Source organism: Cryptomeria japonica, chromosome 2 (assembly GCF_030272615.1).
Source record: "Cryptomeria japonica chromosome 2, Sugi_1.0, whole genome shotgun sequence".
Lineage (NCBI taxonomy): Eukaryota > Viridiplantae > Streptophyta > Pinopsida > Cupressales > Cupressaceae > Cryptomeria > Cryptomeria japonica.
This window is the reverse complement of record NC_081406.1, coordinates 155,108,340-155,121,498: the sequence shown is the minus strand read 5'-3', so window position 1 is coordinate 155,121,498 and position 13,159 is coordinate 155,108,340. Positions and strand designations below refer to the sequence as shown.

At 38.9% G+C, this 13,159-nt stretch overlaps 1 protein-coding gene across 2 annotated transcripts in view; it reads left to right on the top strand.

Annotated features, from left to right (window-relative positions):
• The window catches only part of LOC131070568 (cytochrome c6, chloroplastic), a 73,180-nt gene extending 64,934 nt beyond the window's left edge, over positions 1-8,246 (top strand). The window contains exons 6-7 of one of the 2 annotated variants that reach the window (XM_058006142.2): positions 7,561-7,624; positions 7,911-8,246. In XM_058006142.2, coding sequence (XP_057862125.2) covers positions 7,561-7,624; positions 7,911-8,045 — 199 coding nt within the window. In that variant the 3' untranslated portion in view covers positions 8,046-8,246. The remainder of the gene's footprint in view (positions 1-7,560; positions 7,625-7,910) is intronic. The other variant, XM_058006143.2, reaches the window with a different exon arrangement.
• Positions 8,247-13,159: the final 4,913 nt, after the last annotated feature.

The following is a 13,159-nucleotide window of genomic DNA, read 5'->3' as shown; positions in this document are numbered from 1 at the left end:
AGCAGCCAGAGCATCGGCTTCCCCAAGGTTTTCCATGTCTCCTCAGGTAGCACATTTACAACAGACCCACCGTCTACGATGGTGTTAGTAAGCCTGGACCCGAGAATCTCCATTTCTACTATGGCTGGTGTCCTGCCTACCCCTACTGTCATCAACATAGGGTCATTGGTCTCCTTTGAGTGGTTCCTTTCTTCCATTTCCTCCTTGTGGTTCGGCGTCTTCCCCTCCTTCTTGGTCTCCTCCACTTGGTTTATACCTATCCGCAGTTGTGGTAGTGTCTGCAACAGATCCACTACGCGGACCGGCACAATGGTTTGTAGTAGCTGTTTCATTATGGTTGTTTCGGAGTCGGTTCGTATGGTGTTGGTGGTTTTGTGGGATACTGGCTTTCTCCATTCCTCACTCATTTCCCTTTCTACTTCCCTCTGTGCCCGCCTCTTTTAGTCTTCCCTTTTCTGTACCTGGGTCAGGGTATATTAGTTTCCTTGTATGGGATCGGGTAATGGCTAGTACTTCTGGTTCTGGCCGTACTACCTCCAACATGTTCACGCCTTTCTGCCTTGGACATTTCGTATCTTCGTGATTGCCTGACCCACACCATTTGCAGAGTAGCCCTCCTTGTCCAACACCACTCTGGCAGTCGCTTGCAAAATGGCCCCATTCGTTACATCGTCGACATTGTATCATTGGTCTCCCTTTTGCATCGTATTGGATGCGACCCCATGGGGTATTATTATTATTGTTGTTGTTACTCCCCCTCTGGCTATTCCTATAGCCACCTGGTGACGCGTCTGAGTTTGTGTTCTTGGAGGGTGTAGTGGGTGGTGTTGCTTGTTCTTGAGTATATAGTACGTGGGCACTCCTTGCCTTCAAGTTGTAGGGGCATTCCTTAATAGCATGCCCCAACACTTGGCAGATGTCACAAAAAGCTTTCTTTGGACAATTGGTTTTTGTGTGTCCCTCCAGTTTGCACTCTGTGCACCAGAGGTCCTTGCCCTCCCTACTTTCTTCCTTTTGCGTCCGCATTTCCCGCATCATCCGTCTCATATCCTTCCGGAGTGCTTGTATTGTTCGTGACTCCTCGCTTTCCTGATCATTACTATCTTCATCACTTGTGCGCTTCTTGCCCTTCGATGTCTTGTTCTCGCTTTCAATATCCATGGCTCTATTGTATGCCTCCATGAAAGTGGATGGGGGTACTACCTTCATCTTTTTCTGCAGGGATGGTTGTAGACCCTCAATGAACCATCGCTTCTTTAACCCGTCGGTCGGTGTATTGTCCATTTTGCCAATTAATTCTTTTAGTTTGCGGTAGTAGGACCGTACCGTCTCACTCTTGCCCTGTTTGGTGTTGTATATTTCTGCGACGATCTCATCATCGTCCCGCAGTAGCCGAAACTCCTCCTCAAATGCCTTAGCAAGTTTTTTCCAGTATCCTTCGAAGTGGTGGGTAGGTCCATGTACCAGTCAATGGCAATTCCACGGAGGGTGGCTGGGAATGCTTTCAGCCAGTTATCTTCATCATCCTCGCCATTGGCCTGCCATATGGTGACACAAGTTTTACGGTGGCGAGCGGGGTCCTCCGATCCTAGTCCATTGAATCTGGGAAGTTTCTGTTTTTCGGGGTTATGTGCCATCTTCCTCGTACTCCCCGAGTTATCCTGGGAATTGTTAAATGACTTGGTTGGCGCGGTTGTTTGTTCCCAATTATCACTACTGCCTAATGCCTCCAGGCTGTTGTGACTCCTGTCCCACTCTTGTGTATGTTGTCGAGAACCTTCCGCCAGGCTCCCTCTTTCTTCAACTATCCGGTAGAGTTTCAGGCGCCTCTCCAGTTGCTCCTGGATACGCAGGGATCTTCTTACTATGTCTTCTTGGTTCCCTTCTTGTTCCTCCAAGGCTTGTTGGCTTCAATATTTGTTGAGTGTATTTGGCATTAATTATTGGAACTGCGGTGGTTTCGTCGTTGTGTGTAGTCCCTCTGCTCTTCTTCCCTTTGAGTCCTTGCTTTATACTGTTGGAGCACTTGCTGCCTACGTTGCTCCCTTCGTGTGTTCTCTCGTTTCTCCTCACGTTCCACGAGTACACGTGCCAACAACTGTGGAAGGCTACCCAGGAGATCATGTACCACCTGGTTCACGTTGAGTTCCGCCCGTACCGTATCAGTCGAGACAGCGCTCAGTGTCACCAGGATACTTTGGTCGAATGGATGACCCATTATACTTCCATCCCGCCAGCTTTCCCTCTTGAGACCTCCAGATTCGATTTAGGCAACGGCGCCAAAATGTTAGTAGCCTAAGTGGTTCAGGTTGTAGCATACAGAACATCAATATACAATTTATAACACTAGAGCATAGTAAAACATTAGCACGGAACCAATAACACACAACACAGTATACCAAGATAAATTCATGTAACACAGATGTATATCATATTCCTCTCCAATCCAATGTGTCCAAAATGTGCTACGAGTTTACAATATAAAGAGTTAGCGGTTGGTTAGGCCACCAACCGTCAGGCAACTAACTACCCGTAGATATAACTTAATACTATTGTTTTCTTTTAAAGCATTATAAAAGCCTTATTTACTAATTAACTGGCTTACACTACCTTCTCTCTTAATTGATGCTTGCCAAGATTACTTTCGTCCTTCTTATTGTCTTCAGTCTTGAATGGGGATATGACAGTCTCCCCCTCTTGAATTTGCTTGTCCTCAAGCAATTCTTCCTTGTCTTCTTTTCTTGGATGAACCTGCACATAGATTAGTAGTACCAATACAAATCATATAAATCAAAGTAATGATAAATGTTAGAAAATTACTACTTAGTTTCTATTGCAGCTTGGAGGGACTGGCTTTCTTGAGCCCTTTTGTCCACTTGAGAGAGACTGGCTTCCTTGAGCCATCTCTGTCCAACTTGGAAGGGACTGGCTTCTTTGAGCCATTTCCCAACTTGAGAAGGACTGGCTTCCTTGAGCCATTTCCCAACTTGAGAAGGACTGGCTTCTTTGAGCCATTCTATCCACTTGAGGGACATTGGCTTCCTTGAGCCAATTTACCCAATCTTGAGAGGAACTGCCTTCTTTGTGCCATAATTCCTCTACATTTCTTTATGCTTGGAAGGAATGGGGACTTCCCTTGAGCCATTTCTACACCAAGCTTAAGAGACTTACTTGCTCTGCTTGGCGGCTCAGGTTAGCTTTTGTGCCATTCTCATCCTCTTCTTGGGAGGGAGGGAGAGCCTATCGGAGCCATTTCTACACCAAGCCTAAGAGAGGTTGTTCTCTACAACCTTCTTACTCCACTTGGTGGCCCTTATTTGTTCTCCACATACTTACTCCCCTACTTATTCTTTGGAAGGAATGGGGTCTTTATTGAGCCATTCCTACACCAAGCATCTACTTGGCGGCCCTCACTATCTTGACCACCATTCTCACTTCCCTCTTCTGACTGATTGGAACCAAATTGCTCAACTCCTTAAGGTAATGTCCTTAAGGATCTTTATGTTCTAGGATGGACCCTTTCACAAGTCATTCATCCTGATTGTTCTATATCTATATGCATTATTAAATCTCTTTAGGCAATTTCATTAATGATATCTACCTTCTTATATTGATGCTACTTTAATTACAATAATGTTAACCTGTGTAGAATAGTATTCATTCATGTTCAAGCTAATTTTTTTTTTCCTTGAATGTTTTAATATCTTCTTCTTTTTCTTCTATTTGATGTATTTGACCCCTTTTGAATTGATGGCTATGTCTCCAAGGTTCTTTGCATTTGAAACATAGATTCTTCCTCCTTAGGTCTTCTCTTTGTTCTAGGCCATCTTTGGTTTGGCACCTATGTCCAGGTCTCCATATTTCCTTGCAAAAGTGGCATGGTCTTCCTTCCTCCTTATAATCTTCATCTATACAAGGGTTCTTTGGATATGCTTTGGACATATATTTCGGTTTCTCTTTGGAGTAGTTGGCTTCAACTTTGATGGCCCTTTGTATAGCTTCACCCAAACTTTGGGGTTCCAATGGGTTTACTATCTTCTTAATTGACTCTTTGAGTCCTACGTAAGCCTTCCTTGAGAGAGATCCGGTACCATGACTGCTAAGTTTTGGAATTCATTGGCATAGTCCTCAACGGACTCTTGTTGAGTGAGTAGTGTTAATTCTTTGAAGTACCACTCTGGGTGCCTCTGATCGAACCTTTTGATGAGTTTTTGAGTGAATTCGACATAAATTGTAATGTCTTGATGCCCTTGGGTGATGAGGCTGTGATGCCACCAATCGTGAGCTGTCCCGACTAAATGAAGAGTAGCAAACTTGATGGCATTTTCCTCCGTCATAGAACTTAGTGATAGATATGTGTCCAATTTCTGGACCCATGATTGGGCAGTAGATTTCCCCAACCCATCAAAGTAGGGTAAGGACATTTTGCTTATCCTTGACTTGAGATCTTTGTCGGTGTGTCTTTTTCTTCTATTCGGATTAACTTCGGTCTCGACCTCATAGTATTCCTTAAAGGGAATAAGTCTTTGTACTTCAGGATCTAATCCAGCATACAACTGTGCAAGTTCCTCTACACTGTTTGTTGATGGCTCCTCTTCTTCCATACTAGGTTCTTCTCTTGGTAGGAATGGAGGCATGGTTGGCCTAAGGGCTGAGCTTTGGGTTGAATGTTCATTCTCAGAATGGTTTGAATGAGTGTCTCTTCCTGAGTTTGGGATAGGTCTCCCATGATTATCGTTGTTCATACTTTGAATAGCTTGTTGGATTACTTGATTGGTCTTTTCAAACTTATCATTAGTTTGCTCCATGAATGTTGTAAGTTCAGTTGCTAGCTGTTCTGCCATGGCTGACGTACCTCTTTTGCGTCGAAAGGTTTGCATGGACTATTTTCCACAGGTTGGCAGGATTATGCTCTGATACCACTGTAATGTCCCAGACTGGTGATTTATGAAATAGGGATGATAATATGATTGTGAAGACTCTAATGTCCTTTGTAGATAATATGAATTATCAAAATGTATTGATCAAAGAAACGGGACTCGGACTCGGCTCGGACTCGGCAAGGCCAACTCGGACTCGGACTCGGGACTCGGCGTCAGACTCGGCTCCAGACTCGTCTGGACTCGGGATAGTGAAAAACTCAAGAAATTTAGAGATTTTTAAATATTTAAAACTTGTTTCAGACACCCTTTATTGAATACACCTTAAAGACACAATAACATCATCAAACTCGGCTCATTTGATTACATACACAAGTATACATCAATCACATAAGCATAAACGCAAATTGTAGCTGAAGAAAATAACAAACATAGATATATAAATATTGTCAAATGTATACAATATTACAAAACTCATGGAATAAAAAATCCATGTCATCATATGATCATCATCAAATGTTTCATACAAATACCAAAGGTAAATACAACTACAAGTCTATGGCTCAGAGGAGCCTGCACCCTTCGGCTCCAGCCCCCTACGAAGGTGTCTAAGGTAGGTCCTGGATGATTCGACTGCCATAGCCGCTCCCCGTGACACCATGCCATGCTCACCAACATCAGGAACACCCGTGTCACTATCTGCCTCTGAATCTCCTGTCTGTGCTCGTGCTCTCCGCTCCTCCTCTGCCATGGCTACAGTCTCAACCTCTATATCTACCTGGTCGATCCAATCAATGTCAGACTCGTAGGTTAAATTTTCTCTACTTCTATCGACGCAGTTTCCCCCATATTTTTCAACGGGGGTTTGGGGGCAGCGCCCCCAAGGTGGGGTCAAGGGGCAGCGCCCCTTGCGCGCTCCCTGTCGCAATACAGGGCGAGGTCGAGGGGCAGCGCCCCGCGAGGCCAAAAAAACTTATTACAAGTCTGAATTAGGGTTTCTTTGAGAGTCTTCCTTAGGGCCTGGTTTTGCTCTTGTTGCTAATTGGGTCTTGCTTGGTGAGTGAGTATCATTCTTGAAGGTCCAAGCTAGGTCAAGTTGGTGAGTGATAAAGTCTGGAATGTCATCCTGATCTTCAAATGCCCTGAAATTTGGCTAAGTCTGGAATGTCCTGATCCTGAAATTTGACTAAGTCTGGAAAACTGAAGAATCCTCCAAAAACTAGATTTTGCAATATAACTCCTGGAGGCCCGAAACCACTCTCAAACATCCTGACAGTATATATGGAATATATACTTAAATGTTATATTCCATAAAATAATCCTGACGGAGAGACCAAAATGTCAAATTTCGCCCTTCCAAAAAAACTTATTACTTTTTAAAAAAACTTTTTAAAATGTTTTTTTTTTTTGTCATTTTATTAACCCAGCCAGTAGCCGAGTCTGGGGCTCAGGTCTAGCCGAGTCTGGCGATTTTGAGCCAAAATCGGCGAGTCTGGCGAGTTTACTCTCCAGACTCGGCCGAGTCCGAGTCCGAGCCCCTAGGACTCGTTTGGCCTGACTCGGACTCAGACTCGCCGAGTTTGGGCGATTTCAGGCAAGTCTCGTTTCTCTTATGCACAAGTATCTGATAACTGTAATATATAGATTCCATGCTATTTCAGAGATAAATATGTGTGAACAACAAGGGAAACTCAGTGTTTGTGTATGATGAATAGATTATTTATGCAGATGGAAGTCTGCTTTCTCTGTATGATTAGCAGATGTTGGGTATACTTGCTCTCCCTGAGATGAAAAGATGTGCAGTGCTCCTCGTTGAATGCTGTTGTGTCTGATTTACTGGTGAAGTACACAGGTGTAAGGATTAATATTCCCTTACGGTGATACGTTGCTGTTACTGTTATAAGTATCGCTCCTTATGCAATCAATTAGTGCCCAGGGGTTACTGCTGTAGTTCTGCAAATTACGGCATAAGGAATAAGATATTTTTCTGTGCCTTCCGAAGTGAGATTGAGAGACTCCTTATATCTTTCGAATGGGTGATAAGTTATGTCCAAAAAGGCATGTCTCATGCCTATTCATAAATGTCTTCCTTCCTTTATGCTAATTACACCCTCTCATGACAAATGATGATCGTCGACTTAATATATCAATCGCTGTTTGACATTTAATCTTTATTATCATGTCTCTTCATAACTGGTAACAATTAGATGATAGTCAACATCGGTTTGAATGATTGCTGCCACCTTAATCATTGATAACTAATTATCTTCTTCTTAAGTCCATATTGCTTAACAATGCCGATCTCTGTTTGCTAAGGTGTATGATCGATATTATCGATGATAACTAATCCTGTGATTAGCTAACTCTTCCTTATTCCAGTTGCTACCTTCTCTCTTAATTGATGCTTGCCAAGATTACTTTCGTCCTTCTTATTGTCTTTCAGTCTTGAATGAGGACATGACATGAGGACATATCATTTATCATTGAATGCTCTCTTAGCATGCGTTTTTGATGTTGTAAGGTCACAGGTAAATTTCTTGGTTTTTTCAGGCATTGTTCTTAAACATTGTTCAGTGTACAATTGTATGTTCTTGTAAATACAGTGAATTGGTGTGAATTTGACTTACGTCCTCAAGGTCCTTGGGCCATATTCAAAATGTTTTACATGCAAGTTTTGTAGAAATGGCGTTGCAACAGTAGAAGACATATTCAACTTAACATATTATGGGAAAGCTCGAATGCCTGTAAGTTTCACCTTATATTTTTTCCAGTATATCCCAAATCCACAATTTTTTAAGTATTGGTAAATGGAGAAATGACAATATTGGCATTGCACTAGAAAAACAATTTTACTATATTTTTGTTTCTGACAATCTATATATGCTCTTATAACTTACAACAATAAGCATTCCTTGGTACTTATGAGATCCAGTGTTTGAAGATGCATTTTTTTATAATATTAATATTTGCAATAGTTATGATTTCTTATGTTCTTAATAATTCAGTGTATTTTTTAAAACCACCTTTCAGGGATTTGGCGAGAAGTGTACACCAAGAGGACAGTGTACATTTGGTCCACGGCTTAGTGATGAAGATATTCGGTTGCTGGCTGAATATGTAAAGGCACAAGCAGATCAAGGTTGGCCAAAATTGGACCACACATAATCATGTTATTGAACATTCTTTACAATGCTTTGCAAGATACATCTTGGGCCTTCAGGAATGGATTCAATGTTTTGCCGTGTTTGGAGAATTGATTTTACTTAATGTTCTTTTGCGACAGTATAGCCCCTCGAATTTTCTGTCCCTTCATTTGGCATTTTTATTTCATTATATATATATTTATTGGATGAGGTCCGAGGAACAGTTTGGCTATTAAAGCTTGTACCTTTATGTGAATGTGTGAGTTCATGGTCATGTAGTACTCTTCTGCTTTCTTTGTTTATTTTCTTTCAACCTGCTTTTTAATATAATATTTTAAAAAGTAACCATTTTAGATGATTTCTATAGCATTTAATAACAGCATTTAGAATTGAGGAGGAATGAATTTAACTGTACTAATGCTATAGTAAGCAATTAAATCTTGAGCTTGTAAGCGTGCTTCACCTCTAGTGTATCCACCTACTTATGCTATATCCGCACCCACAACAGAATTCACCCACATCTTAAAAGCGCAATTCTATCCCACAAACAGGAAAAGGCTTATTGGATGGAAGGAGGCCACAGTCTCCTTCCAAAGCATCATTCCCAGCAATCCAAACGTTGACATTGCATCTGCTGTCTCAAATGAGGCCAATCAGATTTGCAAAGATCTTTTACAGTTATCATATGCCCATTACTTTCACTTGAGGGCGTGACACAACTCAACCCGTTTTTTTTTTGTCACGAAAGTAGATATTAAGCCATTATTTTTTTTGAAGAATGAAACAACCCAAAATAGTTATGTTCTTAACACATTGATAAGTGAAAATGATTGATAGTATCACTTGTTAATTATTAGAAAATGTGAAACAACTCCTTATGCACACCCTGAGATGAATGCTAATGTAGTATAGCTTTAGGTATCCTTTGTGACATATTTTAAGGTTAAATCACTTGGGAGTTTCCACTTATCAACTATACTACCTTCATTCCCCAATTAGTGAATAACGTGATAATTTATCTAAGTCCTTATGTGATGAAGGAACATGTGTCTAGTAGCAATTTTTTCCTAAGAATCACACTTAAATCACACCATCATAAACTCTTATTAGGGAGTAACCATGTTGCTAGATTATTTTATAACTAATATTATTATCACTTACCCATTTATTCCTTTGTATATGTTTGGTTAATTTTAACTTATTAATGTGCCAATGACATACGCAGTTAGGTGAATTTCGTGCGTTAGCTAGTTGCTATACTCAAGCATCCATTACTCAATACTCCCCCTCTTGCCAATAGGCCCTAGTTCATACTTCCATTACTTGAGGGCATGACAACAGTTCATTCATAATCATGCTTAAAGGACTCTACGGCTGAAGCAACATGATAACATGCTATAAGACTTCGGGTGGTAATGTATGAGTTGATTCAGTTCTTTTGTTATACTATCATTTGATCATTAAATTGATGATTTAGGGCTTAGACTATAGTGATTCATGATTCCAGAGACAAATGAAGATAACAAGAGGACCGTGACAAAAAACGAAAGTTCATATGAAATTTAACTCATCACTGTAATTAGTTTAATTATCTTCATTTCACATGATTATTATATTTGTATATGCATAACTTGAATAGTCTCTCATTTTTGCAGCATTACAAGTTGATTTAACATTGTTGTAACACTGACTTGCAGATGACATTCTGAAATGAGAAAAAATAAAAGAGTAGGTCCATAAAAGAAAAGCAAGGGCTCCTTGATATCCCATTTTAATAAACAGTGAGGAAATAATGTAGTGGCTGATGATCAATCAAGAATAAATAACCAAGAAAGTGCATCCGACATTTAGAGATACAATTCAGACCACTTTGACAACAAGCATGGATCGAATGAAATTATTGAAGGAGATAAGCATTGTGTGATGCAATCTAGTTGTGAAAGCATGAACAATACTTCCTCATAAGGAGAAAATTTTGATGCTACCCAGCAGTGGTAGAAATTGAATTTAAAAGCTTATCAAAGAAACATAAAAGACATCAGTGGGACATGTCACACAATTTTTAACTCAAATGGGTTTCTTGGTACCATTCATAGAACCTGTAGAAAACTAAAATGGAGTGATGTACTGAAATTATGTTACTGGAGGATTTGCAACAAGAAATATAAGAAAGACACGGTTTTGCAGATGAAGTTAGACACCATTGAGAAGAATGCAGGTAAAGCTTATAAAAATGTATGTCAATGGAGATTTGTTAGAGCACAATGTTATTGGGGTTCCATACATAGGTTGTAAATAAACATCTATAAAATACTCTACTATAAAGTTTATAACCTCATAATATAAATAATTTTATCACATTATAAAACAATAAAAATGTTTATTAACTAATAAATCTATTAATCTTTGCTATTAATTGATTTATTAATGAAATATAATAATAATATTATTAAAATGTACAGTAACTTTGTATGGGCCCTATGTACATTAATTTCCTATATTTAAGAGAATTTTCATTGGGAATTAATATTGAGATGAATTTGAAGATGTCAATTGATATTAAATGAATGACTTGCATTAGATCTTTGAAATACTATTTGGGAAAAGGAGGAAGATATTATCTCCAAGTTTATTCACAAGACATTTGTTTAAGTTTTTTAATAATGAATTTTTTGTGAGGTTTCTTAATAGCAATGATTTTTCTACAAATAATTGTGTTGTGCAATATTGTTTCAATTGTATTTTTGTTATATAATTCATAATTTAAATTATTATCAATTATTATGATGATCTAAATATATTTGAATTTCATTGTGATAGTAGAGTTTACTTTAAATTGTGCTATCTCGACTAAGAATTAAAAAAACATTATTATAATTATAGCATAAAAAATTATTGTTACATAAGATCCTTTTTATGACTGATTTATATTTAGATTGTTAATTTTGTATGTAAAAAGATAGAAAATAGCAAGAGTTCTACAATTTTGTGCTATTTAGGTCCATAACTAGTTTGGAAATCCACAAGAGAGTTGCTCAATATCTCTAATCCAGCAAACAAGTTTGTCGCTCAATATATAGTTCAAAGAATAGTTTTAATGTATGGTGAAGGAGCACTAACATTTACCTTGGACGTTGAAAATTTTACCGTTCCCTTTGTCTTGCTTTTCTTTAACTTGCCTTGAGTTATATGCACCATGCTTGAACATAAGGTTCTATTACCTTTTTTTCTCTTTTTTTTTCAAGTTATTCATGTCTTTTGATTTATTCACATTTCTATTTTTCCTTTTTAGATAATTTGAAGGTTGTGATATTAGGTTGTTTTGAAGTTGAAGTTAATAAGTTTGTTGATGACAATTGTTGTGCTCGAAAATTGCTACTTAACATTCTTGAAACTCCTTTTAGGGCTAGAGAATTGTCATCAATAAGGAAAACCATTGGTTTATCAATAGGCTAAGAAGGTTTAAAGGACAATTGTTGAGAGTGGGTAAAATCTCCTTTGCTTTAAGCTTAGCTAATCATAGGAGGGTATTCATAGAGGTGATTTTAAGCAAAGCTTTTGTTACAACCAAAGATATACACATATATGATAAACTAGGACCAATAATACCCAAATGAAAGTTTTGATTCCAAATTTTCTCACTAGACCAAAATTGACCTATTGCTATGATCTCTATTAGATTGATGTGCATACTCAAAACATGACCCAAATAAAAACTTCTAGTGTTTGCTTCAACTATTTATTGGGTGTAATGAGTCATCAACTATGTAGAATCCTACTTACTAACTCTAATGTATGGGTTGTAGATTTTCTCATGATAAAGGACAACCTTTCTAAATGGACTCTTGTAGGGGAAATGAAATAGACAATGAATTATTGATCACCAATTGAGCATTTGCATCTTGAAATAACATTTGAACATGTTTACATATTTTGAAACCAAAACCCAACCATTGTAATATTTTGTTAATAAATCTCTATTGCATTTTGTCATAGGCCTTATCAAAATCAAGCTTCACTAGCAAAGCATTCTATCTTGATTGTTGTTCCCGTTCACATGTTTCCCAGGCAAGAATTAAGATATCAAGAATTTAAATCTTCCATCTAGGAACCCTATTTGTTTAGGTCAAACTATATCTCTCCCTCATATTTATCTCTCTATTTCACCCTCTCTAGATTTATCTCTCTCACATTGTCATTATATATGTCCCTCACACTCCCTCTCCTTCTACTTCTCTATCTCTCTTTATATATATCTCCCTCTCTATTTCTTTGTCTCTCACTATCCCTCTCTCTCTATCCCTTTATGTCTTTATGTCTCTCAATATCTCTTGATGTGTCTCCCTCTCCTTCTCTACTCTTTTCCTCTCTCTTACTCTCTCTCTTCATCCTCCCACTCTCATCTCTCTATTTTCTTTCTTCCCCTTCCCCTCCCCATCTCCCTCCCTTTTATCTCTTTCTATTTCTCTTCCCCTCCCCATCTCCCTCTCTTTTATCTTTTTCTATTTCTCTCTCCCTCTCTCTCTGAATATAGTGTGTATGTACACACGCGCGCGCACACACATGTGTGTGCATACATACATATATCACTATCTCCATATGTCTCTCCCTCTCTCTATATCTCTATCCGCAGCGTCGTAAATTGTACGCACTTGCTAGGGTGGTACAATTTCACACCTAGTTTAGCACCCGCCTTGACGCATTTTGCATTTTGCATTGCGTTTCCCCTTTAGCACTTAATTAATTAAATTAATTAGGTCTAAGGTTCTATTTTATCATCTCCCATATCATAAAGTTGGGCCCTTTTCATTAAAGTGTGCCCCTTTCATTTTATTCTTTCAATACATCATTTAATCTAAAACCCTAATTAGGTCCTATTTTGAACTTTAAGGCCTGATTTCGGGGGTCAAAACATCTTGAAATCAGCTATAACTTCGGGATTCTCTCTAAAATCATCATATCCGATGGCCCTGAAAATTTGGTGAAAAGTTGTCGGGACCATGGCGCCCGGAGAGGACCATGGCGCTCGGAGTGCACACGGTCCCGGACATTTCTCCCGAAATTTTAGGAGCGCGATCCAATCATAAAATAAAGCTTAACCCCAAGAAATTGGTGGCAGATTCAATTTCTAAGTCG